We start from the raw sequence: 27567 nt of genomic DNA, 5'->3' as shown, positions 1-27567 counted from the left end.
AGAAGCCCTCTTCCTTCTCAGAATGCCCTTTGGGAGTATCCCCATGAGAGAGCCAACAGTACATACATGCAGCATCAGTATCAGTGCCTGTGTCCTCCCACCTTACAATCACCCAGTCTGTTACAGAGCTCACGAAGTGGAGCAGAACATGTCATCTCAAGCAATTCAGTCACCTCTTTATACAAATTCAACATAGGGAACAGATTACCAGGAAACTGATAGCCACTATTCCTGCACCACCCCCAGCCACAGTGATGGTGGTGTCACTCCTGCCCACCTCATGGGGAGCTCATGCTGTCACACACCAAATGCACGATTTACCACAGCGTATGGGTAAGTTCCTGATACTTCACCAACCAGTCTTACCCACCAATTAATGTTTAAAAAAAAGCATTTATTTGATGCAGGTGAAGAAACTGCATGTTTACTGTACAGGCCCTAGTGGGCACATCCATCAAGATGCATCACTGTCTTGTCTCTCGCTCACTGTTAGTTCAAGTCTCCCTCTGTTCTAAGCGTAGTATTGTAGGTTGGCCTTTTTCTTGGCCTGGACCTCCAGGATGCCCTCCATGTAATCCTCGTGCGTCAGTTCTGTTGCTTTTCTGCGCAGAGCAATCATCCCCTGTAAGATTAAGAAAATCACCTGAAGAATCTGGGGACTATGACAGCCCAGAGAAAGCCCAGCTCAATGCAGACTGCCTCCAGAGCAATATTTACATTTCACAAGCTAAATAGCAAGAGGTGGTGTTGGAGAGATTTTCATGTGAGATCTGTTCTCGGTGCCAGGTCTCCACTCCAGGGGTCAAAAGAGGTCTCTACAGTGTCCCCACATGTGGTTGTAACAGTTGCAGCATACACGTGCTAATGTAGCTCAGCAAGGGTCTTCCACAGCTAACTGCTGACATGAACTTATGACTCCTTGGATTACAAATCTACGGGCAGAGCATGTTTTACCACAGCCTGTAGGGCCCTCAGAGTGGGGCCTTTATATTTGTAAAATACATAGGAATAAAAATCCCATGTTTATGTTTAGTTAAATGATGGCTGATGATAATTAACTACTCAGATTGTTGTTTTCCTCTCTCCATCTCATGAGTATTCATGCTAAATTATAATTTAACTTAAAACTGTACCATGAAATACCAGTGACAAGGCACAACTATAATCAACAAGTATAAATAACCAGTTGATGTGATAAGTAATTAAATAAATTATGGCAGGTATGGGAGGATAGGTGACGTGTTGCAGCTGTTAAGTGGGAACATTTTTTAATGTCTGCATCTTAATCTTCCAGAATTACAGCGGGAACAGCATGGAACCAGGCTCTTTGGCCCAATGGGTCTACCCAACTATCAAGCACCAATTCACAAAGATCTATCATTATTGACCAGACACGGGGAGTATCTGCTATTTCCACACAGATGGCACTGAAGGTCAAGATTGAATTTGGGTCTCTAGAGCTGTGACAAAGCACCACCCTAGAAATGATAAAATGCAATTTAATGTTTGGACACTGCTGTAACACCTGGGAGGGTAGAAGTTATCTAGATTTTTTATTGCAAAGAAGCATTCACACCCCTTAGATAAAGAACTACTTAATTGGTCAATTAAGAAAGGCAGGAAGATACAAGTACGAGTGAGGCTGATCTGGGGATCAAGAAGGTGGTGCTACTGGATCCTCAACCCTTTCATGTGTCCAACAGATGTATGGTTCTTACAGCCTGTGAGAGTGAGAGCAGGGGTTGGAAAATAACTGTGCAAACTAACCTCAGCACCATAGTACGTGCTAGGAGGGTTAAAGGAATGGTGTAATGATAGGGACAGTAGAGCTAGGTGGATAGATACTGGTCTTTGTAGCAGGAAGTGAGTGAGAGTTCCAAAGGCGTTGTTAGTGTTAAGGACATGTCCTCGGGACTGGAGATTGAGAGTGAAAGATCCAATTATTGTGGCCCACAACTGAACCAACAATGAAGACAGACATCCTGCTGAAGAAAGACGAGTAGCCAAGTCACAAATTAAAAAGCAACACCAGCCACGAGCAAGTTGGCACAGGGTCATTATGAGGATTGTATGCATGGCTTATAAAGGTGTTGGGGGGCTTTCAATTCTATTTTGAAATACCTCAATAATTTTTTTTAAAAAAGAGATGTAGCACAGAAACAGGCCTTCAGGCTCAATGCCAAATTACATCCAATTAACCTACTAACTCACATGTCTTTTGGAATGTGGATCACCCAGAGGAAACCCACACAGTCACAGGGAAGCCATAAAAACTCCACACAGTCAGCAGTAGGAAGTGAACATGGGTCTAACCGCTACACTACCATGCCGTTCCAATTCATAAGATACTGGCACCCTCACTGGGGTAAAGGGAACTGCCCTGCCATTTGAATCAGGGTAGGACCGGTGTCCTATCAAATTTAACTACTGGCTGTAGATAAGGTTTAAAACCTAAATAGCCAAGGAAGACTCATTCTAAATGCAGAGAAATTTAACAAGTTAAATGAAGTAGGGCAAAGTAACAGAACAGGGTACCAAAAAGACAGATTGTGAAACACTTGTTAGAAAAACAAGATTTTCACCAGTATTTACAGATGCGACAGATAAGACGGTTAAAAATGTAACCGAGGCAAGCGCATGTTTTATAGAGCTGTTTACAAAAGCATATAAACAGTAGTAAGATCATTTCAAGCGTATATAAGGGTTTGTCAAATCTTAAAACACATTCAACTTCATACATTAAAACAAAATGGGAGAAGGAAGGAGGGATAATAATATCTGAGGAAGACTGGACAATAATATGGAGGTATCAATGGAAGTGTACCAGTTCACAGAAATGGAGGGAGTTTGGATGGAAAAACTTAATAAGACATTTTATTACACCCTCTCAGAAATCCCATTATGATAACAACCCCCCTGTTTGCTGGAGAAATTGTGGAAATCAAAATGCAAACTATTATCATATTTTCTGGGAATGCCCCATTATCAAAGACTATTGGAGTGGGATACATAATGCCCTACAAGACATCTTTAAATGTGAAATACCCTTAGAGAGTAAGACCATATACTTGTGGGTATATACCTCAAGAATGGTTGAAGAGAGATAAATATTTAATGAATGTACTGCTGGTGGCTGGTAGAAAGACCCTTACCAGGAAATGGTTATCACAGGAGAGCCCAACTCTAAATGTATGGATGGAAATTACAATGAACATTTACAAAATGGAGAAAATAACAGCATCTGTTAATCATAAGTTGGAACAACTTTATTCATGCGGGAAAAAATGGTTTAACTACATAACACCTCATAGGCCTGATTTTATTCTCACCAGTCAATGAATATGTTGTAAGAAAAAAGATCACTTCCTACTATGTACATAGTTTTCTTCTTTCGATTGTTCTTTCTTTCCTCTCCTTTCTATAAGTGTATACCTCAGATAAATATTATGTGGAGACCTGTGACAAATATGATTATATGATATATATGTATAGTATCTGAAATACATCTTATGGAAATGTTCGATGATGAAATTCAATAAAAAATAAACTACAAAAAAAATAAAGAGAGATTATGGAAGGAAGTGACTAAGCATATAAAATGTATGTGGGCACTTCCAATTATAATCAGAGGAGGCTAATATGACAAAAAGCCAAAGCTGAAAGTTCTTTACCTGAGCGTACGCAAGCTTAGTAAGACAAAAGACAAATTAATTAAACTAATGAAAGTGAACAAGTACCATCTAATAGTCATCAGAGACTTGGTTCTCAGGCTAGAATTAGATATCCATGGACATTTAATTTTTAAAATGGATTGGAATAGTGGAAAAGATAGAAGGTTTGCCCTGATGATAAAGAATGAAATACAGGAAAAGATGTAAGATTTTAGCTCTGAAAAATTAGTCAGCTCAGTTTACATAAACTCCAAGTTGAGCATGCCATAAATCAGAAAATCAGAGGCATGTATTACTAGAGTAACTATTACTAGTGTTCAGGTCTTTATGTACACATTTAGCAGTACCTATGCAGAGATCATATTCATAGATTATACACAAGATGATTTTCCCAATTGGTGATTAACCTTTATTCATTGCACAATCTAATAGTAAACAAGCCTTGAAGGAATAGTGACTTTATGATGATAAAATCTCATATAAAGATTAAAAACAATTTATTTGAACCTAAAACTAGGTTGTAATATCTAAATAAAGCAAACTACAAAATGACAAGCTGTATACTGGCTATGTAGACTAGGAAAGCACATTAAAAAGTACATCAGTAATCCAGTAAAAGGCCAATATTTAGAGAATTAATAAAATTTCCAACAAAAATGCTCACAATCCTTGAAGGCCAAAGGCACAGAAACAGATCCTTTGGCTCACTGACCATCAAGCCCCCAATCTGATTCTTCCACCCCCACCCAATTTGTTGGCCAGGAAGGAATTAAAATATGGAAGAAAATACCAAACTCGAGTGGGTCAAGGACAGCAGACGTAGACAAACCAGATGTCTTTGTTCTTGCAATGTGTTTGACGGAATGGAGACTGCCATTTTGTGAAGCTGCTCTGTAACCTCCATTTTGTGAGCTGTCTTGTGAACTGTTTTGCTCAGGAATAGTTCTATCAAAGTGTTTAACATGGACAGTGACACTCCTGATAATCTGCTGAACTAGAGATCATTTCCAAGTAAGAAGTTATTTGTGAGTATTATTTGGTGCAAAAGAACATGCAGGTTTATGAATAGGGGAGTCTGTGTCTGACCAGAGCAACTCGAACCTGGCAGGGAGATTAGCGGGGGCTACTGAGGTGACTTTAAACTAGAATGGTTGGGGGGTGGGAATCAAATTAAAGCGGCTAGGTGTGAGGAGGTTAGTTCACAACAGAGGGATGGGAACCAGTGCAGAGAGACAGAGGGGTGTAAAGTGAGCGTAGAAGCAAAAAGTACAAAGGGGAAAAGTAAAAGTGGCAGGCCGACAAATCCAGGGCAAGCATTAAAAAGGGCTAAGAGAGTTGTAAAAGAGTGCCTGAAGGCTTTATGTGTCAATGCAAGGAGCATTCGTAATAAGGTGGATGAATTGAAAGTGCAGATTGTTATTAATGATTATGATATAGTTGGGATCACAGAGACATGGCTCCAGGGTGACCAGGGATGGGAGCTCAACGTTCAGGGATATTCAATATTCAGGAGGGATAGACACGAAGGAAGGGGAGGTGGGGTGGCGTTGCTGGTTAAAAAAGAGATTAACGCAATAGAAAGGAAGGACATAAGCCGGGAAGATGTGGAATCGATATGGGTAGAGCTGCGTAACACTAAGGGGCAGAAGACGCTGGTGGGAGTTGTGTACAGGCCACCTAACAGTAGTAGTGAGGTCGGAGATGGTATTAAACAGGAAATTAGAAATGTGTGCAATAAAGGAACAGCAGTTATAATGGGTGACTTCAATCTACATGTAGACTGGGTGAACCAAATTGGTAAAGGTGCTGAGGAAGAGGATTTCTTGGAATGTATGCGGGATGGTTTTTTGAACCAACATGTCGAGGAACCGACTAGAGAGCAGGCTATTCTGGACTGGGTTTTGAGCAATGAGGAAGGGTTAATTAGCGATCTTGTCGTGAGAGGCCCCTTGGGTAAGAGTGACCATAATATGGTGGAATTCTTCATTAACATGGAGAGTGACGTAGTTAATTCAGAAACAAAGGTTCTGAACTTAAAGAGGGGTAACTTTGAAGGTATGAGACATGAATTAGCTAAGATAGACTGGCAAATGACACTTCAAGGATTGACGGTGGATATGCAATGGCAGGCATTTAAAGGTTGCATGGATGAACTACAACAATTGTTCATCCCAGTTTGGCAAAAGAATAAATCAAGGAAGGTAGTGCACCCGTGGCTGACAAGAGAAATTAGGGATAGTATCAATTCCAAAGAAGTAGCATACAAATTAGCCAGAGAAAGTGGCTCACCTGAGGACTGGGAGAAATTCAGAGTTCAGCAGAGGAGGACAAAGGGCTTAATTAGGAAGGGGAAAAAAGATTATGAGAGAAAACTGGCAGAGAACATAAAAACGGACTGTAAAAGCTTTTATAGATATGTAAAAAGGAAAAGACTGATAAAGACAAATGTAGGTCCCCTGCAAACAGAAACAGGTGAATTGATTATGGGGAGCAAGGACATGGCAGACCAATTGAATAATTACTTTGGTTCTGTCTTCACTAAGGAGGACATAAATAATCTTCCAGAAATAGTAAGGGACAGAGGGTCCAGTGAGATGGAGGAACTGAGCGAAATACATGTTAGTAGGGAAGTGGTGTTAGGTAAATTGAAGGGATTGAAGGCAGATAAATCCCCAGGGCCAGATGGTCTGCATCCCAGAGTGCTTAAGGAAGTGGCCCAAGAAATAGTGGATGCATTAGTGATAATTTTTCAAAACTCGTTAGATTCTGGACTAGTTCCTGAGGATTGGAGGGTGGCTAATGTAACCCCACTTTTTAAAAAAGGAGGGAGAGAGAAACCGGGGAATTATAGGCCGGTTAGCCTAACGTCGGTGGTGGGGAAACTGCTGGAGTCAGTTATCAAGGATGTGATAACAGCACATTTGGAAAGCGGTGAAATGATCGGACAAAGTCAGCATGGATTTGTGAAAGGAAAATCATGTCTGACGAATCTCATAGAATTTTTTGAGGATGTAACTAGTAGAGTGGATAGGGGAGAACCAGTGGATGTGGTATATTTGGATTTTCAAAAGGCTTTTGACAAGGTCCCACATAGGAGATTAGTGTGCAAACTTAAAGCACACGGTATTGGGGGTAAGGTATTGGTGTGGGTGGAGAATTGGTTAGCAGACAGGAAGCAAAGAGTGGGAATAAACGGGACCTTTTCAGAATGGCAGGCGGTGACTAGTGGGGTACCGCAAGGCTCAGTGCTGGGACCCCAGTTGTTTACAATATATATTAATGACTTGGATGAGGGAATTAAATGCAGCATCTCCAAGTTTGCGGATGACACGAAGCTGGGTGGCAGTGTTAGCAGTGAGGAGGATGCTAAGAGGATGCAGGGTGACTTGGATAGGTTGGGTGAGTGGGCAAACTCATGGCAGATGCAATTTAATGTGGATAAATGTGAAGTTATCCACTTTGGTGGCAAAAATAGGAAAACAGATTATTATCTGAATGGTGGCCGATTAGGAAAAGGGGAGGTGCAACGAGACCTGGGTGTCATTATACACCAGTCATTGAAAGTGGGCATGCAGGTACAGCAGGCGGTGAAAAAGGCGAACGGTATGCTGGCATTTATAGCGAGAGGATTCGAGTACAGGAGCAGGGAGGTACTACTGCAGTTGTACAAGGCCTTGGTGAGACCACACCTGGAGTATTGTGTGCAGTTTTGGTCCCCTAATCTGAGGAAAGACATCTTTGCCATAGAGGGAGTACAAAGAAGGTTCACCAGATTGATTCCTGGGATGGCAGGTCTTTCATATGAAGAAAGACTGGATGAACTGGGCTTGTACTCGTTGGAATTTAGAAGATTGAGGGGGGATCTGATTGAAACGTATAAGATCCTAAAGGGATTGGACAGGCTAGATGCAGGAAGATTGTTCCCGATGTTGGGGAGGTCTAGAACGAGGGGTCACAGTTTGAGGATAGAGGGGAAGCCTTTTAGGACCGAGGTTAGGAAAAACTTCTTCACACAGAGAGTGGTGAATCTGTGGAATTCTCTGCCACAGCAAACTGTTGAGGCCAGTTCATTAGCTATGTTTAAAAGGAAGTTAGATATGGCCCTTGTGGCTACAGGGGTCAGGGGGTATGGAGGGAAGGCTGGGTTCTGAGTTGGATGATCAGCCATGATCATAATAAATGGCGGTGCAGGCTCGAAGGGCCGAATGGCCTACTCCTGCACCTATTTTCTATGTTTCTATGAACCTGGTAACTGCCTGATTCAGACATTAAATACAAATTGTCACTTGCAGAAGGGCAATAAATTAGTGCAGGTCTGGACCACATCCAATGGGAATCCACAGGTCAGTCAGATGACCTTGAGCTAATGAAATCAGAATGCAACATCTAATCTGATAAGGAGATATCAGATCAGAATGAAGGCTTCAAATGCAAAGTACTGAGAACTCTGGAGACCAACTATTGCAGAGAACCACCCCATACTAGGGGCTGATAGAAGGATCAATTGTCCAGCCAATGGGCGATCATCCATATTGGTGTTATAAATTGCCAAAGAGGTTTGAGTGAGTATTGGTACCGAGGGAACAGTAGAATTCATGTTTTAAGTTGTTGGCTTGGTACCAACATAGTTCTATTGATACTTGCGCAGAGACAATAAAGTGCGAGCTTCGATTAATTAAGAGTTGCATAGTGAATTGTCTAACCTAGATCAGCTGATGAATAGTCAACAAATTATTTTGACACTTATTAGGGGTAATTTACAGTAGCCTATTAATCTACCAACCAGTATATCCTTGGAATGTGGGAAGAAACCAGAGCACCCAGAGGAAACCCACACTGTCAGAGGGAGAATAGTGAAGCTTTGCAGAGACGGCACCTGAGGTCAGGATTGAATCCAGGTCACTGGAGCTTAAGGCAGCAGCTGTATCCATAGGCCAGCAGTCAAAGGAGATTTATCAACTTTCAGTCCTATTAATTCTTTAAATGCTAGCTTTCTTTAGAACCAATGTTTAAAAAGAACTCTGGAATATTGATTCAGCATATCTTCCTACCCAAAGAAGGACATATTTGTGACAGGAAGAGAGCATGAAAGGTGCCCTACATTAATTTCTGCATTGGAAGCTTGTCCTATGAAGAGATTAAGCAAACCCTGACCCTATACCCTCTGGAGTATAGGTGATCCCAGTGAAATGAGCAAAATCGTTCCAAGGCATGGAGGATGTTTCTCTGCCTGAGGAGTTGGGAATTGGGGGACAGACTCAAAATAATAGAATCAGCCATTCAACGCTGATTGTTGCTTGCTGCCACTTACGCGCGGGAGGGAGGGAAGCTGGTGAGGGGTGGCGGGGTGACTTCGGGGTTCTTACGTTAAACTGTCATTCATTCTTTGAGGTATTCCTGTTTTCGTGGGTATTTGCGAAGAAAAAGCATTTCAGGATGTATATTGTATATATTTCTCTGACAGTAAATTGGACCTTTGAACCTTTAAGAACAGAACAAAATTTCTTCACCCAGAGCAGAGTTTTATCTTTGGAATGTTTGTCCCTCGGAGCACTGTGAAGGCTCAGTCACCAAATTCAAAACAGAAGTCTGGGGGTTTTGGATATTTAAGGAACCACGGAATGAGGTTAGTGCAGAGAGTAGTGATAGGTAACAGATCAACTTCAATCTTAATGAATGGCAAAGCTCGGGCATGGGGATGAATGGCCTACTTCAATTTCTAGTTGTTATATTCTCATGAGAAATGCTATCGGGTTCATGCTCCTCCCAATAATTGGAGTTTCTTTATCCCAATAGATGTCCTTAGAAGGTAACTCACCGCTTCCACACACACAGCCTTGCACTGAGCTCCGTTAAAGTCATCAGTACATCGAGCCAGCTCTTCATATTTCACATCAGAACTGTGGAGAAACAACAGACACAATATTAACCAGAGACTTTTTTAAAAAAAAAGAGGCCACCAGCTCAACTCAATAAGACAGCTATTGTAGCTGGGTGACTTTGCATGCACACCTGGACAATATTAATTTGGGACACACAGCTATATGATTCTAAATATATATTTGATTAGTTAGAGACTGGCTAGATATACACAGAACAAAGAAATCAGGAACATAGTGACTAATAAAATGAGGTTAACTTCTTCAAGCCCACGGCAGTAGGCTCACCTCACAATCATCTTTCTTGAGTGAATCTGCATTATTCTCGCGCGTGCCTCCTCATTGGGCATTGGAAACTCAATCTTACGGTCAAGCCTGCCTGATCGTAGTAGGGCTGGATCAAGGATATCCACTCGATTGGTGGCAGCAATCACCTGCAATGGAGAAAGTTGGTCAGACACAGGTAACAAAGATGCACAGATACATACCTGGCTCCAGATGACCGTGCCCATCCCAAACAAACCTGTGGTCACAGTTGAATGATTCGTTGGGTACATCAATCACAGTGACTGATCTCCAGGTGTAAGGCTCAATTCCAAGAAGGATGTTCCAATATTTTGCAAGGATCATCGCTCCACAACAGTTAATGCACTTCTCTGCCCTGCACTCACCTTGACAAGGGTATTAGGCTGAAAACCATCCAACTGATTGAGCAGCTCCAACATTGTTCGCTGAACCTCCCGGTCACCAGCCTTTTCACTGTCAAACCTGAAAAAAAGACAGAGTCCTAATGTCACCCACCAATCCTTCTTCACCCCCACCCAACAGGCTTCCTTTAACCAAACAATGTAAGGGCAGAACATTCCCAACCCTTCACCCCTCCAGGAGATCTGAACCCTTTCTCAAATCCTCAACAAAATAATACTTCACAACAACTCCCACCCCCATTAAAAGACCACCCCCATCCTGTGCCACAGAAGAGATTACAGCCCCACACATCACCAACAGAAAATAGGAAGCCCTTTCTGTTGTGGGTAGTGCGATCCCAAATACAACAGAAAGAATCCTTGAAAACCACCACAGTACCCCACAATCACACACGGAGAAAACATGAAAGCCCAGTCAGTTCACATACCGCTTCGTTCCAATGGCATCCAGTTCATCGATAAAGATGATGGATGGAGCCTTCTCTTTGGCCAAGGCAAATGCATCACGAACCAGTTTCGCACCATCACCAATAAACATCTGAACCAGTTGTGGTCCCGCCAATTTCAAGAAAGTAGCCTATAATAAGGAGGCAGGTCAAAAACCAAAGAGTGAAACTGCATCATCCAATGGAACACAGTGTGAACCCTCTCCTCTCCCCAGAACTTCCAGAGCAGGTACAGCAGGAGCTAGTTACAAAGTTTAGCACAGTCTATTACTTGTGGTGGTAACATCATAGATCAGACACAGAGTAATCAATATCAGGTTTATTCTCACCGACGTCATGAAATTAGTTGTTTTGCAGCTTACAATGCAAGACAAATGACTCAAAAAAAGCAAAAATAAATAATTATGAAAAGATGAATAATGAGTTCATGAAACTTGATGGCAGAGGGAGGGAAGCTGTGTAAAAACACTGAGTGTGAATCTTCAGAGTTCTACATCTCCTCCCTGATGGTAGTGAAGAGTGCATGTCCCAGACACTGAGAGTCTTCAATGATGAATGTCACCTTCTTGAGGCACTGCTTTCACAATGTATTTGATGGTGCGGATGATTGTGCCCACAATGGAGTTGATAGACTACAACACTCTACACCCTCTTACGATCCTGTACAATGGAGGGTCCATATCAGGCGTTGATGCAACCAGTTGGAATACTCACCATCTGTAGAAATTTGCAAGTCTTAAGTGACATCTAAGCCTCCTCAAACTCCAAACGAAGTAAACACACTGGAATGCCTTCTTCATGACTACACCAATGTGTTGGGAGCAGGACAGACCCTGATACATTGATTTCCAGGAACGTGAAGCTGCTACCCTTTCCATCACCGAGCCTTTAATGAAGACTGGTGTGTGTTCTTCCCAGTTCCCTTTCTAAAGCCCACAATCAATTCCTTGGTCTTGCTGACATTGAGTCCCAGGTCACCAGTCAATCAGCTGATCCTATCTCACTCCAGTACGCCTCCTCCTTACTCCACAGTATTTAAGTATACACTCAGAAAATGTTACAAGCAACATAATTCCTTTACTCAAAAAGGTTTGAGACAGAGGTTCATGTTTAGATCCAACCTAAGCAAGCCAATGAAACCAATTACCAAAGACACAGCTGAATTTCCCCCTGTAATGTCACACAGTGGCATGGTCTGTTACAGCCAGCCAGGGAAGTTGTGCCAGGAGCGGTGAGAGAAAACAGAAACGTGACAAACCAGACAAATGGTGCAAACATCTGTCCTACACACTTTTCTTATGATTACAAGACCCTGTTGGACATTAATAATGCAAAATACTGTAACTCCAGTTCATTAGCCTGACAGAGAGCAGAGGAACTGTATAGTCCTGAATTATTGCATGGACTAGATCCTCTTACCACTGCACCACCCAGGGAAGTGGTGTGAGAAAAAATAAACAAAAGTGCAGCAAGCACAGTAAAATCAGTGCCAGGTTGAAGGGCTAACCATTGCAGGCTGGCTCTCCCATCAATGCTACTCTCAAATGTTCACTCCCTGGAAAACAAACTGGATTACCTTCGTCTGCAACTGAGTCAGTGCAAGATGAGGAACTGCTGCATACTTATTCTTACAGAAATGTGGCTCCAATCTTCAGGCTTCACTCAGAGACTGTATTGTGCTTTAGCATAACTACATACGTTGTATTGTAACTACATGTGCTACATTGTAACTACCTGTGTTTTGCACCTCGGCTCCAAAGGAAGTTTGTTTCATTTAGCTGTATACATGTATATGTTGAATGACAATAACTTGAACTTGTCTTTTCTTTCAACTACTTAAGTGGTTTTCTGTATTCTATGGCTATCTGGAGAAGACAAGTTTCAGAGTTGTATTCTACAAATATACTTTGTTCAGAGGGTTCATTTTATTATCAATGAGGCCACAACTCAGCAAGAACCAATTAGTAGCAAAATCTCTCCAACTCATTCACTAGATCACATAGTCAGCCACATACTAGCTTGAGGAATTGTTTGAAATCCAGGACCTCAAATATAGCATGGAGATCACTGGGTATGCAGTGAACTTCAATATTCCTGAAACTTGGACTGTGCACAGCAGGGTCCTTAAAACACCAGAGGATGACATTAACACTGACTCCACAAAACTCTCCAAGTCCACTGGAAGGATAAGCCGAAAGTGCCCTCTTTCAGACTATTACTGTAGCAGAGCCTTATTACGTAGTTAGCTCTGTTGGGCACGGCTGATGCAACATTACCAAAAACGGCACACCATCCTAGTTACCAGATGGACAGAGTAATAATTGAAGGGCAGTCTCAGAGCCTCTCTGAGAAGACGCAACACCCTCACTAACCCCTAGTCCACATGCACTGTAAATGAAGGAGAAGCAGTTGAGGGTGTCAAGACACTTGAGAGTACACAAGTGCAGTATAAATGAGGAAAAAGCACACCACTTCCCCTCCCCCACTAAACCGCACAGTCAAGGACCTCTTGCCCGCCACCTCCTATGTGCAGTCTGCAGTTCCCACCTTGACCTCATGTCACCTCAGAACTCACAGCCATGAAGTAGCAACAAGTCATCTTTGACTACAAGGGACAGCCAAAGAGTGTGTCTGGAGTTCTGCCTCATAGAATTACAGTCCTAGCACTCACCTTTGTCTGGGCAGCACAGGCTCTAGCCAGCAAGGTCTTCCCAGTTCCTGGAGGTCCGTACATCAGAACGCCTTTTGGAGGCTGTATCCCCAGGTTTTCAAACTTCTCTTTGTGCTTCATGGGAAGAACGATGGCTTCAACCAGCTGAGGGTAATAACATGATCATTACAGGGGAGCCTGTGCTCTACACATTCAACGTACTTGCAACTAGGTGCTCTGCTACAATATACCTCTGATCGTCTAACCCCCTCCCCCACCTCCCTTTAATAAAAATCACCACATATAAGAATTTGGTGCCTGTAGCTCACATTGTATATGGGTGAGACATCCCATATACCTCCGTCCCAATCCAAGACAGCCCATCCACCACAACATGACGCCTCTAATCTCCTCTCACTCAGAAGACCACTTTTCTGCTCCAGCAATGTGTTCAGGATAACCCAATTACATGGGCAATGACTAACCTCTTGAATCTGCTTATCTAAACCACCAACGTCACTGTATTCCTCATTCGGTCGTTCATCCACTTCCATGGCCTTGACCCGAGAGTCGTACTCCGTTGGCAGCGTCTCTAGAATCAGGTAGGAATCCTTGTTCACACCCTGGAAGAAAAAGCTGAAGCTTACATTGCTAACACACACCGAAGGTCACTGCACATGAAGTCAGGGAAATTCACGAGGTTCTGTGAGCAGAAACTGACACACACTAGAAAAATTAAATCAGCTTGTTCAAGCAAGTTCAGCTGTAAAACCAGAAACAAGTTAAAATAGATGAGGCTGGGGAGACACATAAAAGAAACAAGAGCAATGGACTCACCACCAGATCACCTGGCTTCAGTTTCTCTGCATCAACCAGTCCAATCACTGGTAGGAAATAGGTCTGTAGGAGACAAAAACACTGTTTATATTGTAGATCAATCAAATCTAGCTGACGTACAGCTTACAAGGTTCTCCCCAGGAACTGCACCACCACTCCTAATATCCCAGAACAAACACACGAGTCCAACCAATGTTCTCAGGTCTGAGGAGTTGTTGATCCGAACAGCTTGGTTGACAGAGTGTGAAGATCACTGACTGGAATGCTCGACTTCCATAATAAGCAAAATCCAGTCTAGCTCTTTAGATTGGTTGGGAACATCAAAGAGTCACACCAAAGAAGAACAGCTGGAAGTATGGGTTTGTTCTGGAGTAGTTGTGAACTATACAACTCCATGCTCTTACTGCTACATTTCACATTACACCACAGTGAACTGGAACATGTATTGAAAGACAATCTTCTGAAAACAGTCCCAACAAAGCTACTATTTCCTCAGATCTTCAGCTTATCATACCCATTCACCTGACGGGTGGATGTTTTGATCACGGCGCATTTCCCTTTCCGTTGGGAATCCAGATCAACGTTCGCCCCATCCTCCTCCTGATCATTTGGATCAACATCCAGTAACTGAAAGATAATCAAGGAGAGACAGTGAGTGAAGTCCTTAACACGGTCAGTTCAACCCACTAGAGAAAATGACATACGGTCAAAGTGAAAACTGCAGACTCCACATAGGAGGTGGAGGGCAAGAGATGTTTGACTGGCTGGATGATTTAGGGGAAGCGGTGTGCTCCTTCCTCGTTTATACCGTGCTTCATGTCATCCCATTGGTCCTTCTGCATTTGTAGTAGATGAGGGCTAGGAGTCAATAGGGGTGTTGCATCTTCTCAGAGAGGCTCTGAGAACACCCTTGAATTGCTGCCCTGGGTTCCAAAGCCTGGACCAATTTACCAAATCTTGGGCACAAAATCTAGGACAATACTTGAATGTGATAACGGATGCTGTGCTGTGGGAAATGTATAATTACAGATATGTAAAATTTAAGAGTATGCAGGGTTGATATCTTGATCCCTGTGGGGAGAAGGAGCTTGTTTGATTTGTATTTCTATTTAGAGATGTGAAAGAATGGGTTTGGCTGTTGCCTTCCAAACCCAAATGCTATGGATTCCCATCCTTATACACAGCGCAAGACCTAGGCTGAGAAAGTGATGCACTTTCAAACTGCTTTTCTTTGAAGAATATTTCCTATTTAATCACAAGACAGCACTGACATGACCACTGTTTACAGTTCATTCCTAGTTCCCTTAACCTGGGTGGCAAGTTATTAGACTATTTCAGAGAAAATTTAAGAGTCATGGCTCTGCAGCCATATGCTTGGTGGACTTAGTAAGGACAGTCCAATGGAGAATCTAGTACAGTAGAACTCTATTAATCTGCCGGCCAATTATTTGGAAATTCCAATGGATTGACATCTGGTTCATCTGATTCTGCCTCCTGCAATGCCTTTAAACACACTAGGGCCCCATTCCCCACAACTCCCATTAAACAGACTAGGGCCACGTTCCCAGGCTCCCTTTAAACTCACTGGGATTCTGGCTACGAAGTTTCCTTTAAACTCTCCTGGTTAACTGAAAAATTATACTACTGTGTAGTATAATATTATAACATCAACTTTTTTTAAAAACGGTACCGCTGTGTAATAATAGGGATAATAGAAAATTTGCCAAGCTGACACCACCGGAGTACCAAAGGGTGCTGTATTATTATAGTCTTTGACAATTAGACAAATTTTCATTCCACTTTCACTTATTTACTTGAACCACAGAACCTACATCACCCAGTTGACATGATGAGATTTGAACTAAGTCATAAATCCAAGTTTTTGGCCATTCATCCTCTAACTGGAACAGCTAGCTATTGTTAATAGAGATCATGTTTGCCCCTTCAGGACATTAAAAGATATCAGTGTAAAAGAAATAAATCAGGTGATCAGAGATCGTGCTCTAAATGCCATCCCCAGGGGTCTTTTGGAAGCAGAGTGTGTAAGGATCCTTAACATTAGCCTAATGCTGCAGCCATCAGACAGCCTTGTGTTCTTACCTCGATAACATTGGAGACCAAGTATGGCAGTGTCTTGTTTACTTTGATCTTCTCACTATTCTCCTTGATTTTGTCTTTCATCGCCTGCAGCTCATGGGTGACTCTCAGCACCTCGCTCTTCATGATCTGCCAAACATACATCTTACATCATGTCTGGACACACCAAACACAATTCCTCATCCTTGCAATAAGCCACACAACAAACATATGGCCAATATGAAAGTTTTTTGACCAGAAACATTAACAGTTTCTTTTTCACAGATGCTGCTTGATCCACTGATGGCCTCTAGATGATTTTTTAAATGCAAGCAACAGGCAGAGAATCTGTGCAACGATCAGGGAAAACTCAAGGTCTTGTGGTATCCAACAAGACACATCCCATTCTCCCAAGCACCACCTTCTACCCTCTGCTCTTTCGAACAGCAACTCAAAACAGTGATAAATACAGGAATAAAGGAGCAGGAGTAGGTCACTCAGCTCCTTAAGCCTGGCCACACAATTCAATAAGATTATGACTGAATATGCTGGCCTCAACTCTTCTTCCTCACCAGTTCTCCGTAACAATCAATTCCTCAATCTTTTAAATATTCATGTTTATATGGTGTGAAATTTGATGTTTTGCAGCTGTACAGTGCAAAGCCATTAAATTAAAATTGACAAAATAAATAAGAGCAAAGCAAAGGAATAGCGAGGTAGTGTTCATGGGTTGTTCATAAATCTGATGGGATCTGTTTCTGAATCCATCTTCACTGGAATATATCCAATAATTGGGTCTCCACCACCCTTAGGCAAAGAATTCCAGCAAACCACTACTCTACAAGAAGAAATTGCTGTACTTCAGTTTTAAATGAGTTTTGTGACTATGTTCCCTTGTACATGACTCTTCTAAACTACAATACAAAACAAATCCAAGCAGTCCAGCTTCTCTGGATAGGCATGACATTGACTCCTTTTGTCTCCAATGTGAAGCCTGTCTATTGTCTTGATTCCTCTGAATGCAGAACCGAGCAGAAGTCTTTACCTTTATCTCACTGTCCAGCAGTCGTGTTCGCTGAACAATCTCCTCAGTGGACATTTTAAGCACCTCTTCACCAATTCCATCCTTCAAAAACAGAACACAACAACAATTAGAGAACTCAGGGAATGAGGGGCAGGCAGAGCATGTTTACAGACTTATCCCAAACACGTAAACACATGATCTCCACAACTGTTCCAGCCCACTGACACCATTCAAAAACCATCTCCCTTCCACACTCCAATCCCCCATTTTCCCTTCCTCCCTGAGAATGAGGGGCAGGCAGAACACATTTACAGACTTACCCCAAACATGTAAGCACATTATCTCCACAATTGTTCCGTTCCAGCCCACTGACACCATTCAAAACCCACTCACGCTCCAGTTTCCCATTTTCCCCTCCTCCCCCAGACTCTCATTCTCTCTCCCACTCTTCCCCCATTTTCAGGTCATCAATTTGCTGACCCTCTCCTTTCTTTGTCCTCCCTTTGTTCCCCACTTTCCTGCACTCGCCACTATTTTCACACTTATTCTATTGCCATCATCAGTCTCCCTTTACTCAGGCATCCCCACTCTCAGTCATACAGGACAATGAGCTAAAGAGCCTGTTTCTGTGTCCATGATGACCCTCATGTACCCATCTTATGCCATACTTATGCCATATGCCAGCACATGACCTGTACTCTTCTGTGCCTTCACCATTCCAGTGCCCATCCAGATACTCTTCAATCCCCCCCACCGACCCCTACAGTTTTACATTGAGACAGAGAAGTACAGTACAGAAACTGGCCCATCTAGTCCATGCCAAACCAATTAAACTGCCTACTCTCATCGACCTGCAGCGGGACCATAGCCCATACCCCTACCATCTATATACCCATCCAAACTTCCCTTAAACATTGAAATTAAGCTCACATGCACCACTAATACTGGCAGCTCATTCCACACTCTCATGACTCTGATCGAAGAAATTTCCCCTCATGTTCCCCTTAAACTTCTCACCTTTCATCTTTAATCCATGACCACTAGTTGTAATCCGGTGGAAAATCTCAATGGAAAAAGCCTGCTTGAATTTACCCTATCTATAACCCTCATAATTCTGTATACCTCCATCAAATCCCCGCTCAATCTTCTACATTCTAAAGTATACAGTCCTAACCTATTAAATCTTTCCTTATAATTCAGGTGCTCCAGACCTGGCAACATCCTTGTAAATTTTCCCTGCACTCTTTCAACCTGTTTACATCTTTCCTGTAGGTAGGTGACCAAAACTGCATACAATACTCCAAATTAGGCCTCATCAATGTCTTATACAACTTCAACAGAACATCCCATCTTCTGTACTCAATGCATTGAAGGCCAATGTGCCAAAAGCTTTTTTATGACTATCTACCTGTGGCACCACTTTCAACGAATTATGTACCTGTATTCCCAGATCCCTCTGTTCTACCATATTCTGCTACGGGTCAAAAGGTTTCCTTATAGTTTTTCCAAACTGCACCTCTCTTATAATATCACCCACCCTCCAAAAGCCTCCTTCAATCCAAGAAAAACAAACTATCCTATCCAATCTCACCTCACTACCAAGATGTTGCATTCCGAAACTAGTTATAATATTAAAGAGGATACCAAAAGTTTTTTTTCCCCAGATTAAAAAAAAGAGATGCAAGTGCTTACCAGACCACTGGAAAATTACCCTGGAGAGGTAGTAATAGGGGACAAAGAAATGATGGATGAACTTAATAAGTATTTTTTATCAGTCTTCATTGTGGAAGGATCTAGCAATATGCCAGAAATTCGAGAGAGTGAGGGGCAGAAATAAGTATAGTTGCCATTACAAAGGAGAAGGTGCCTGGGAAACTGAAAGGTCTGAAGGTAGATGAACCAGCTGAATCAAATGGACTAAACACCATGTTTCTGAAAGAAGTAGTTGAAATGAGCGTGACTACATTCAAGAATGGTTCAGGACTAGAAAATTGCAAAAGTCATAGGCCAAAGTCAGCATGTTTTCCTTAAAAGAAAATCTTGTCTGACAAATCCAAATGCTAAACAAGCTAAGAGCCCATGATATTACATGGAAGATTTCATCATGGATAGAAGATTGGCTAACTGGCAGGAAGCAAGGGAATAAAGAGGGTCTTTTTCTCATTGGTTGCCAGTCTATAGTGTTGGGGCCACTTCATTTCACACTATATGTCAATGATTTGGACAACAGAATTGATGGCTCTGTGGCTACGTTTACGGACTATACTATAGGAGGAGGGGCAGATAGTATTGAAGAAACAGAGAGCCTGCAGAAGGACATGGAATGATTAGGAGAATGAGCTAAGAAGTGGCAGATTGAATACAGTGTAGGGAAGTGTGTAGTCATGCACTTTGGTAGAAGGAATAAAAGCTTGGACTCTTTTCTAAATGGGGAAAATATTCAACAATAAGAGGCAAAAACGGAACTGAAGTCCTCATGCAGGATTCCCTTAACTTGCTTGATTTGCCTTTCTTACATCCAAATGCAATGTTAGCATTCATTTCCAGAATACTAGAATATAAAACCAAGGATGGAATGCTGAGGCTTTATAAGGCATTGGTCAGATTGCACTTGGGGTACTGTGAGCAGTTTTGCACCCCTTATCTAAGAAAGGATGTGTTGGCATTTGAGAAGGTGCAGAGGAGGTTCATGAGTATGATTCCATGAATGAAAGAGTTAATAAATGCAGAGCCTTGTATGGCTTTGAACCTGTACTCACTGGAGTTAGAAGAATGAGGCTCTCTCCGAAACCTACCGAATATTGAAAGGCCTAGTTAAAGTGCACATGGAGAGGATGTTTCCTATAGTGGGGGAGTTTAGGTCAGAATGAAGAGACATCCCTTTAGAATAGAGATGAGAAGGAATTTCTTCAGCTAGAGAGTGGTGAATCTGTGGAATTCATTGACGCAGGTGGCTGTGGAGGCCACGTAATTGGATATATTTAAAGCACAGGTTAACAGGCTCTTGATTAGGCGCAGGGTGTTAGATTCGGAAGGGAGACTGAGGTGGAGTGGCTGAGTTGGCTTGACTGGAAGCTGGCTGTGTTTTGCTTGATACGTGAGTGTGTTTTGGAACCTGTTGAGGGAAAGAGAGTGGGGAAGGAACGGAAATTGCTGGGGGTCGTGTGGGTCCGGTAATGGCGGACAAGATAAGGGGTGGGGTTGAGGGAAAGAAAGTGGAGAAGGAGAGGGATAGAGACTTGGAACCAGAGGTAGGCAGCTGGGGAGAGATGGATTATTGTGAAGGGAGAAATAAAGGGAATGAGGAGGTAGAGAGGGGTCGGATGAATAAAAACCAAGACAAAGGGAATAAAAGAATAAGAAATGATAGTGGAGAAAGCTCTGAAAGTGAGGAAGATGAACAAGCTCAGAGAGGAGGTGTTGTCATAATTAGGTTTAATGAGAAGGCTCAGGGACATATGAAGAAAATTAACCCGTTTGTGCTAACAACAACTCTGACAAATAAGATAGGGGAAATAGTATTTGCAAAAGTCCTTAATGATGGCAACTTATTGGTAAGATGTGCGAATGAGGAACAACTTGAGAAAGCACTCAAGCTAAGAGATAGGAAAATGCAAGGTGGAATACACTGGGAGGGTGGGAGCACAAAACAGTGGTTGTAAAGGAGTGATCACGGGGATACCAATGAGTATAAATATGGAGGAGATAAAGAGGAATATCAAAGGAGGGAAAGTAATGAATGTTCAAAGACTGAAAACAACAAAGGAGGGAGTGAAAAAGGAAAGTGAATCAGTATTGATTGAATTTGAAGAAGAAAGAGTGCCAAGGAAGGTGTTCCTAGGTTTCATGAGTTACCCAGTAAGGGTGTATGTGCCAAAGCCATTGAGGTGCTATAATTGTCAAAGGTTTGGAAATGTGGCTAAAAATTGTAAAAGGCAGAGGAAATGTGCTAGATGTGGGGGTGATCATGAATATGGAAAGTGCGGAACAGGAGTTCAACCAAAATGCTGCAATTGTGGAGGAGCTCATAATGTTGCATATAGTGGGTGTGAGGTTGTGAGACGGGAGACTAAAATTCAAGAAATAAGAGTGAAAAGAAAGATCACTTATGCAGAAGCTGTAAGAATGTCAAGAGAACAGAATAATGCTCCTAATGAACAGGGAGCAATAGGGATACGAGAGATGCAACAAAGAATAAATGACAGGATTTATGTAGACAAAAAGGCTCTAGTAACATTCATTGCAGGAGTGATTAATAGTACTGCTTAGGTAAAGTCAAAAAGTGACAAAATTCAGCTGGTGGTAAAAGCAGCAGTAAACCATTTAGGGTTAGTAACACTGACATGGGAGGAAGTGAGGGAGAACCTCAGTAATCAGTCAAGCCAGGAGGTGTCATGTGTTGGTTAATACTAATTATGGTGATTCTTTTACAATGGAATGCAAGGAGCTTACTGGCCAATAGCCAGGAATTCAAGCACTTTATTAAAGAAATGGTTGTAAAACCGGATGTAGTGTGTATTCAGGAAACTTGGTTGAAACCAACTTTAGACTTTGTGGTATATGGGTATACAATGACAAGGAAAGATAGAAATCTAGGGGGAGGAGGGGGTTGTGCTATGTTAATCAAGCAAGGTATACCATATAGGGTACTGGAGAAAGGAGATGATCAGGAATACATAGTGGTGGAAGTGTGGGAGAGAGGGGAGGGAGTGGTTATAATTAACTACTACAATCCATGTAAAAGGTTGGATTTGGACAGCCTATTAAAGATACAAGGACAAAACAGACATAAAGTAGTGTGGTGTGCAGATTTCAATGCTCATAGCACAATATGGGGGGGATCAGATTACAGATCCAAATGGAAAGGTAATTGAAGATTTGATGGAAGAAAGGGATTTGGTGTGTATGAATGATGGTAGCGGCACAAGGATAGATATAACAACAGGAACTGAGTCAGTGTTAGATATTACGTTAGTGTCTAATACCTTGGCTGGCATTAGTAACTGGGGAGTTTGGACTGCTTCAACAGTAGGCAGTGATCACTACCCAGTTTTGTGTTCAGTGGGTGAAAGAGTTGAAGTAAGACCAGGTGGCGGAACCCCAAAGTGGCTGTTTGAAAAAGCTGATTGGGGTAAGTTCCAGAAGTTGAGTGAAGAAGGGTTGACAAAGATTGATATTTCTGGAAATGTAGATGAATTAAACAGTCAGGTGACTTCAGCAATTATCATGGCAGCAGAAGGATCTATACCTAGGAGTAAAAATAGGATGAATAGAAAACTGGTACCATGGTGGACAGAGGAATGTTGTCAGGCTGTAAAAAACAGAAATAGAGCATTCAGGCTAGTTAAAAGAACCCATAATATGCAGCATTTGGTTCAATACAAGAAAGCACAGGCAGTGGTGAGAAGAACTATACGTCAAGCTAAAAGGGCAAGTTGGAGGAGTTTTTGCGACAAGGTAGGAAGAACAACACCTGTAGGAGAGATATGGGGAATGATTAAGAGGATGGGAGGAGATAGAAGGGAATGGGAATATCCAGTAATGATATCTGAGGAGGAAACTGCAGTCTCCAGTAGGGATAAGGCTGAGGTCATGGCCAAGTCATTTGTACTGATACACAGTTCAGAAAATTTGTCTGAAGAAGGGAGAAGAAGAAGGGAAAGAATAATGAGCCAACACCCAGGTGTGTTAAGCAGGAGGGAAGGAACAGATGATATAATTGATGATCCATTTACATTAGCAGAAATGGTGAGAGCAATAAAGAGATCGAGACCAACCTCCCCAGGGAAAGATCTGATATGCTCTGTGATGCTAAAAAATCTAGGAGAAGGAGCGCTCTTGAAGTTGCTGCATTTTTATAACAGAGTGTGGGAGGAGGGAAGATTACCAAGTGCACGGAAAGAAGCAGTAGTAATTCCAATAAGGAAGCCTGGCAAGGATCTGTCAAAACCCACTAGCTACAGACCAATTGCATTAACATCAAGTATATGTAAGATAATGGAAAGGATGATAACAGAAAGGTTATCATATGAGCTTGAGAAAAGGGAAATGCTGGCAAGTTATCAGAGTGGTTTTAGAAAGGGAAGGAATTCCATGGACTCAGTGATTATGTTAGAGACTGAAATAAGGAAGGCCCAGGCAAATAGAGAGTCAGTAGTGGCAGTGTTCTTTGACATTGAAAAAGCCTATGATATGATGTGGAAGGAAGGATTATTAATTAAACTGCACAAGATGGGGGTTGGTGGGAGAGTTTTTAATTGGATTAAAGATTTTTTGTTTGGTAGAAAAATTCAAGTTCGGATTGGATCAGAATTATCAAAACAGTACATAGTGGAAAATGGCACACCTCAAGGTAGTGTGATTAGCCCATTACTTTTCATGATTATGATCAATGATGTCTTCACAAAGGTACCAGTGGATATAGGTAGGTCACTGTTTGCAGATGATGGGGCCTTGTGGAAAAGAGGCAGGAACATGGACTATATAATCAGTAAACTACAAGAAGCAATTGATGAAGTGGTGGAGTGGGGTTATGATTGGGGATGTAGATTTTCAGTAGATAAAACTCAAACTGTATTTTTTTACCAGGAAAAGGGTTGAGGTAGGGAAGAAGTTAAGGATGTATGGGGTTGAATTAGAAAGGGTTGCATCATTTAAATTTCTGGGAGTTATATTTGATTCACGATTAACATGGGCAGACCATATCAGGAAAGTTGAGGAGAAATGTAAAAGAGTAATAAATGTGATGAGATGTTTGACTGGTAGGGAATGGGGAGCAAGTTGTTCAGCTTTGAAGAGAATGTATGTGGCTTTAGTAAGATCTGTATTGGATTATGGAAATATAGTATATGGATCAGCAGCTAGGTCTCTTATAAGGAAACTGGATGTGATTCAGGCTCAGGCCTTGAGAGTGTGCAGTGGGGCTTTTAAAACGTCACCAGTGTCAGCCCTACAGGTAGAAATGGGAATAATGCCTTTGGAACTAAGAAGGATGCAACTGATGGCAAACTACTGGGCTAACTTGCACAATGATTCTCACCCTACTAAGGGAGTGTTGCAGGAGTGCTGGGAAAATGGGAGGTTTCAGAGGGATACCTTTAGTCGGGTAGGGAATGATATCGGGAAAGAATGTGGAGTATTTGATCTGAGGAGAAGTCCTTCAGTAGTTTATCCGGTTGTAGCTCCATGGAAGCTTGTACGGCCTGACATAGACTGGCATTTGTTAGAGGTAAAAAGGAAAGAAAGATATAAAACAGATTTGGTAAATGCATTTAACTGTCATGTGATGGAAAAGTATAGTGATTGTACTCACATTTATATGGTTGGTGCGAAGGAACCTGAAACAGGAGTGACAGGGTTTGGGATGGTAATACCAGCAAAAGAAATTGGAATCAGCAGAAGAACATCTAATAAGTTAGGGGTGTTTACAGTGGAGATGCTGGCAGTGTTGGTTGCATTGCAATGGGTGCAGAAAGCCATACAAGCCAAAGCATTGATATGTTCAGATTCATCCTCAGTTCTAGCAAGTTTAAGGTCTTTTCACACAAACAGTCGGCAAGATGTACTTTATGAAGTCCTTCAGTTAGTTACAAGAATTGCAAATCAGGGAGGTCAGGTAAAATTTCTATGGGTTCCAGCACATGTAGGGGTGAAGGGGAATGAGAGGGTGGATGAGTTGGCAAAAAGGGGGTTAAAGAAAGAAAATGTGGAAATGCACATTAGTATCAGTAAAGCAGAGGTTAAGTGTGTAATCTGGGAAAAAGTCAACCGAATGTGGCAAGAAAGATGGGACAGGGAGGGGAAAGGGAGGCATTTATATCAAATACAAAAGAGTGTTGCAGTTACTAGGGTAGGTAATGGAAACAGAAGAGAGGAAATTGTGTGGACCAGGTTAAGGCTGGGGCATTGTGCATTAAACAAAACATTGAAAATGATAGGGAAACACCAGACAGGATTGTGTGAGGAATGTCAGGAAGAGGAGTCAGTAGAACATGTAGTTTTGTGTTGCAGGAAGTATGGGATACAGAGAGAGATGATGAGAAATAAATTAAGGGAGTTGGGGATGCAGGAATTCACATTAAAAGGGTTGCTGGGCATGGGTGAGAGAGCACAAGTCCGGGTATTTTTAGCATTTTTAAGGGGTACAGGGGTTTTTTATAGAATATGACGAATAAACAGGAATAGGATACTAGGATGGTCAAAGATGGGAGGGTGAAGTGTGTGTGTGTGTGTGTGTGTGTGTGTGTGTGTGTGTGTGTGAGAGAGAGAGTGTGAGATTGGGTGAAAGGATTTAGAATGTATGTATAGTGCACATTCTGGAGCAGAGGGTGGCTGTAATGCACCATTAAGCTGGATGCCAACCGCCGTAAAACAAGATACAGACAGACAGGCTCTTGATTAGTAAGGCTGCCAAAAATTACAGGGAGAACGCAGAACAGGTTGAGGGGGAGTCAACCAAGATGGAATGGTGAAGCAGACTCAATGAGCCATATTGCTTAATTCTGCTCCTATGTCTTAAGGTTTTATCGTAAGCATTATCTTGGTAAATCTCTTCTGTCCTGCCTCCACAGCAATAGCGTCCCTTCCTATAGCATAGCCACCAGATAAGGTAAATGCAAGCAGACTTTTTCCCCCCAACTGAGGTTGGGTGTGACTGAACTAGAGGTCATGGGCTACGAGCGAACTGTGAAATATGAGGGGAAACTTCTTCAGAGTTTGGCGAGTGTGCGTGGAACGAGCCACCAGCAGAAGTGGTGGATGCAGGTTCAGATACAAAATTTAAGAGAACTTTGGTAGGTACAAGGATCGGAGGACTATGATTCGGGTGCAGGACGATTGGCCCAATCAGTGTAATAGTCTAGACTAAATGGGCCGAAGGTCTTGTTTCTGAGCACACTGTCCTATGACTCATCCTCCCAATTTCTTTTCTAGTCCCTCTCCGCGCTCTACCAATCCTTAATCTCCCCATTCATGGGCACTCTAATCTAAACCGAGTTTTCACATGCTCCTCTCTCAATATTGTCCATACATTCTCAACCCAATACTCTCTCTCGTTCCCCTTCAAACTCACATCCCTTGTCCCCTCCTACTTCGACATCACCAACCCATTCCCTTCTCTCTACCTTTCTTCTCCCCGTCTTTCACTCACACCCTCCCAACCTCCCGCGCACTATCCATCCCCACTTTCTCTCTCTCCTCTCCGTCACTACCCTCCCCTCAGAACCCACTCCTCACTCACCTCCACTTCATCCCACACCGACCTGTCGTTCAGCGACGCCATGTTTCCCAGCGATACCGACGTTCGACTCCGGGCCACACTTTCGGAACACTCACCACACGCCGCACACTATTCCGGGGACAGCCGTTAACGATCTTCAGTCTCAACAATGCACAAGCGGCACTACTCACCCCGATATCCTTCTCTTTCCTGCAACTAACCTCTCAGACCAAAGTAAATCCCGAATCGGCGGATCGCTGAATCACGTTTCCTTAATCCAGTCACGTGCTGGCAGAAACTGCTGAGTGTTATGGTGGCCGGCGCCATGTTTGTGCGGGGCAATGAACTATTGTCAATCAACTCAGGGCGGGGTAAAAACTGGGCCGCTGGTCAATCCGGACTGTTGTTTATGTGGGAGTGATCGCAGAATATTCACTTACAGGCATGTCGGTGTGTTCGCCGTCACTGTCGTTTACTATTTCTCGGCCCCGCACTCAAGGTGCCCACAAAGCAATAGTCAGACAAAGCAACACACACAAAATGCTGGAGGAACTCAGCAGGCCAGGCAGCATCTATGGAAAAAAGTACAGTCGACGTTTCGGCACAGTTTTTTGTCTTGCAAAACACATCAAAGTTGCTGGTGAACGCAGATCTCTTACCAGCTCTTCTTTCAGTTAGTCCTGACGAAGGGTCTCGGCCTGAAACGTAGACTGTAGCTCTTCCTAGAGATGCTGCCTGGCCTGCTGTGTTCACCAGCAACTTTGATGTGTGTTGCTTGAATTTCCAGCATCTGCAGATTTCCTCGTGTTTGCAGTTTTTGTCTTCTCTGCTCTTGCTGGTTCATTAATCCTCTTTACGGTTACCATTCTATAGATTTGCTGAGAATGCTGGCAGAAAAAGAATCTCAGGGTTGTATGTGGTGACTTGTCTGTACCTGGATAATAAATTTTACTTTGAACATTTGGAAAGTTATCTTCCCTGTGAAGTGGCTATTTTAGACCGAACTTGAATCACAGAAGGAGGCCCAAATGCTGTGGCAGGGCTTGAAGGCAAAATTTAA

General features: G+C 42.5%; 1 protein-coding gene across 1 annotated transcript; it reads right to left on the bottom strand.

Moving 5' to 3' along the window:
• Nucleotides 1-367: 367 nt before the first annotated feature.
• psmc3 (proteasome 26S subunit, ATPase 3) lies at nucleotides 368-26791 on the bottom strand. The gene is made up of 12 exons (XM_063062259.1): nucleotides 26529-26791; nucleotides 17312-17392; nucleotides 16291-16416; nucleotides 14713-14817; nucleotides 14191-14253; nucleotides 13839-13976; nucleotides 13375-13518; nucleotides 10686-10834; nucleotides 10222-10318; nucleotides 9839-9984; nucleotides 9490-9571; nucleotides 368-622 (listed from the first exon to the last, which is right to left on the bottom strand). Exons 1-12 carry the CDS (start codon nucleotides 26568-26570, stop codon nucleotides 512-514), a joined length of 1284 nt encoding a protein of 427 aa, XP_062918329.1. The 5' UTR covers nucleotides 26571-26791; the 3' UTR covers nucleotides 368-511.
• Between the last annotated feature and the right edge of the window lie 776 nt (nucleotides 26792-27567).

This window comes from Mobula hypostoma, chromosome 11 (genome assembly GCF_963921235.1).
Source record: "Mobula hypostoma chromosome 11, sMobHyp1.1, whole genome shotgun sequence".
NCBI classification, from domain to species: domain Eukaryota; kingdom Metazoa; phylum Chordata; class Chondrichthyes; order Myliobatiformes; family Myliobatidae; genus Mobula; species Mobula hypostoma.
This window is presented reverse-complemented; position numbering and strand designations above follow the sequence as displayed.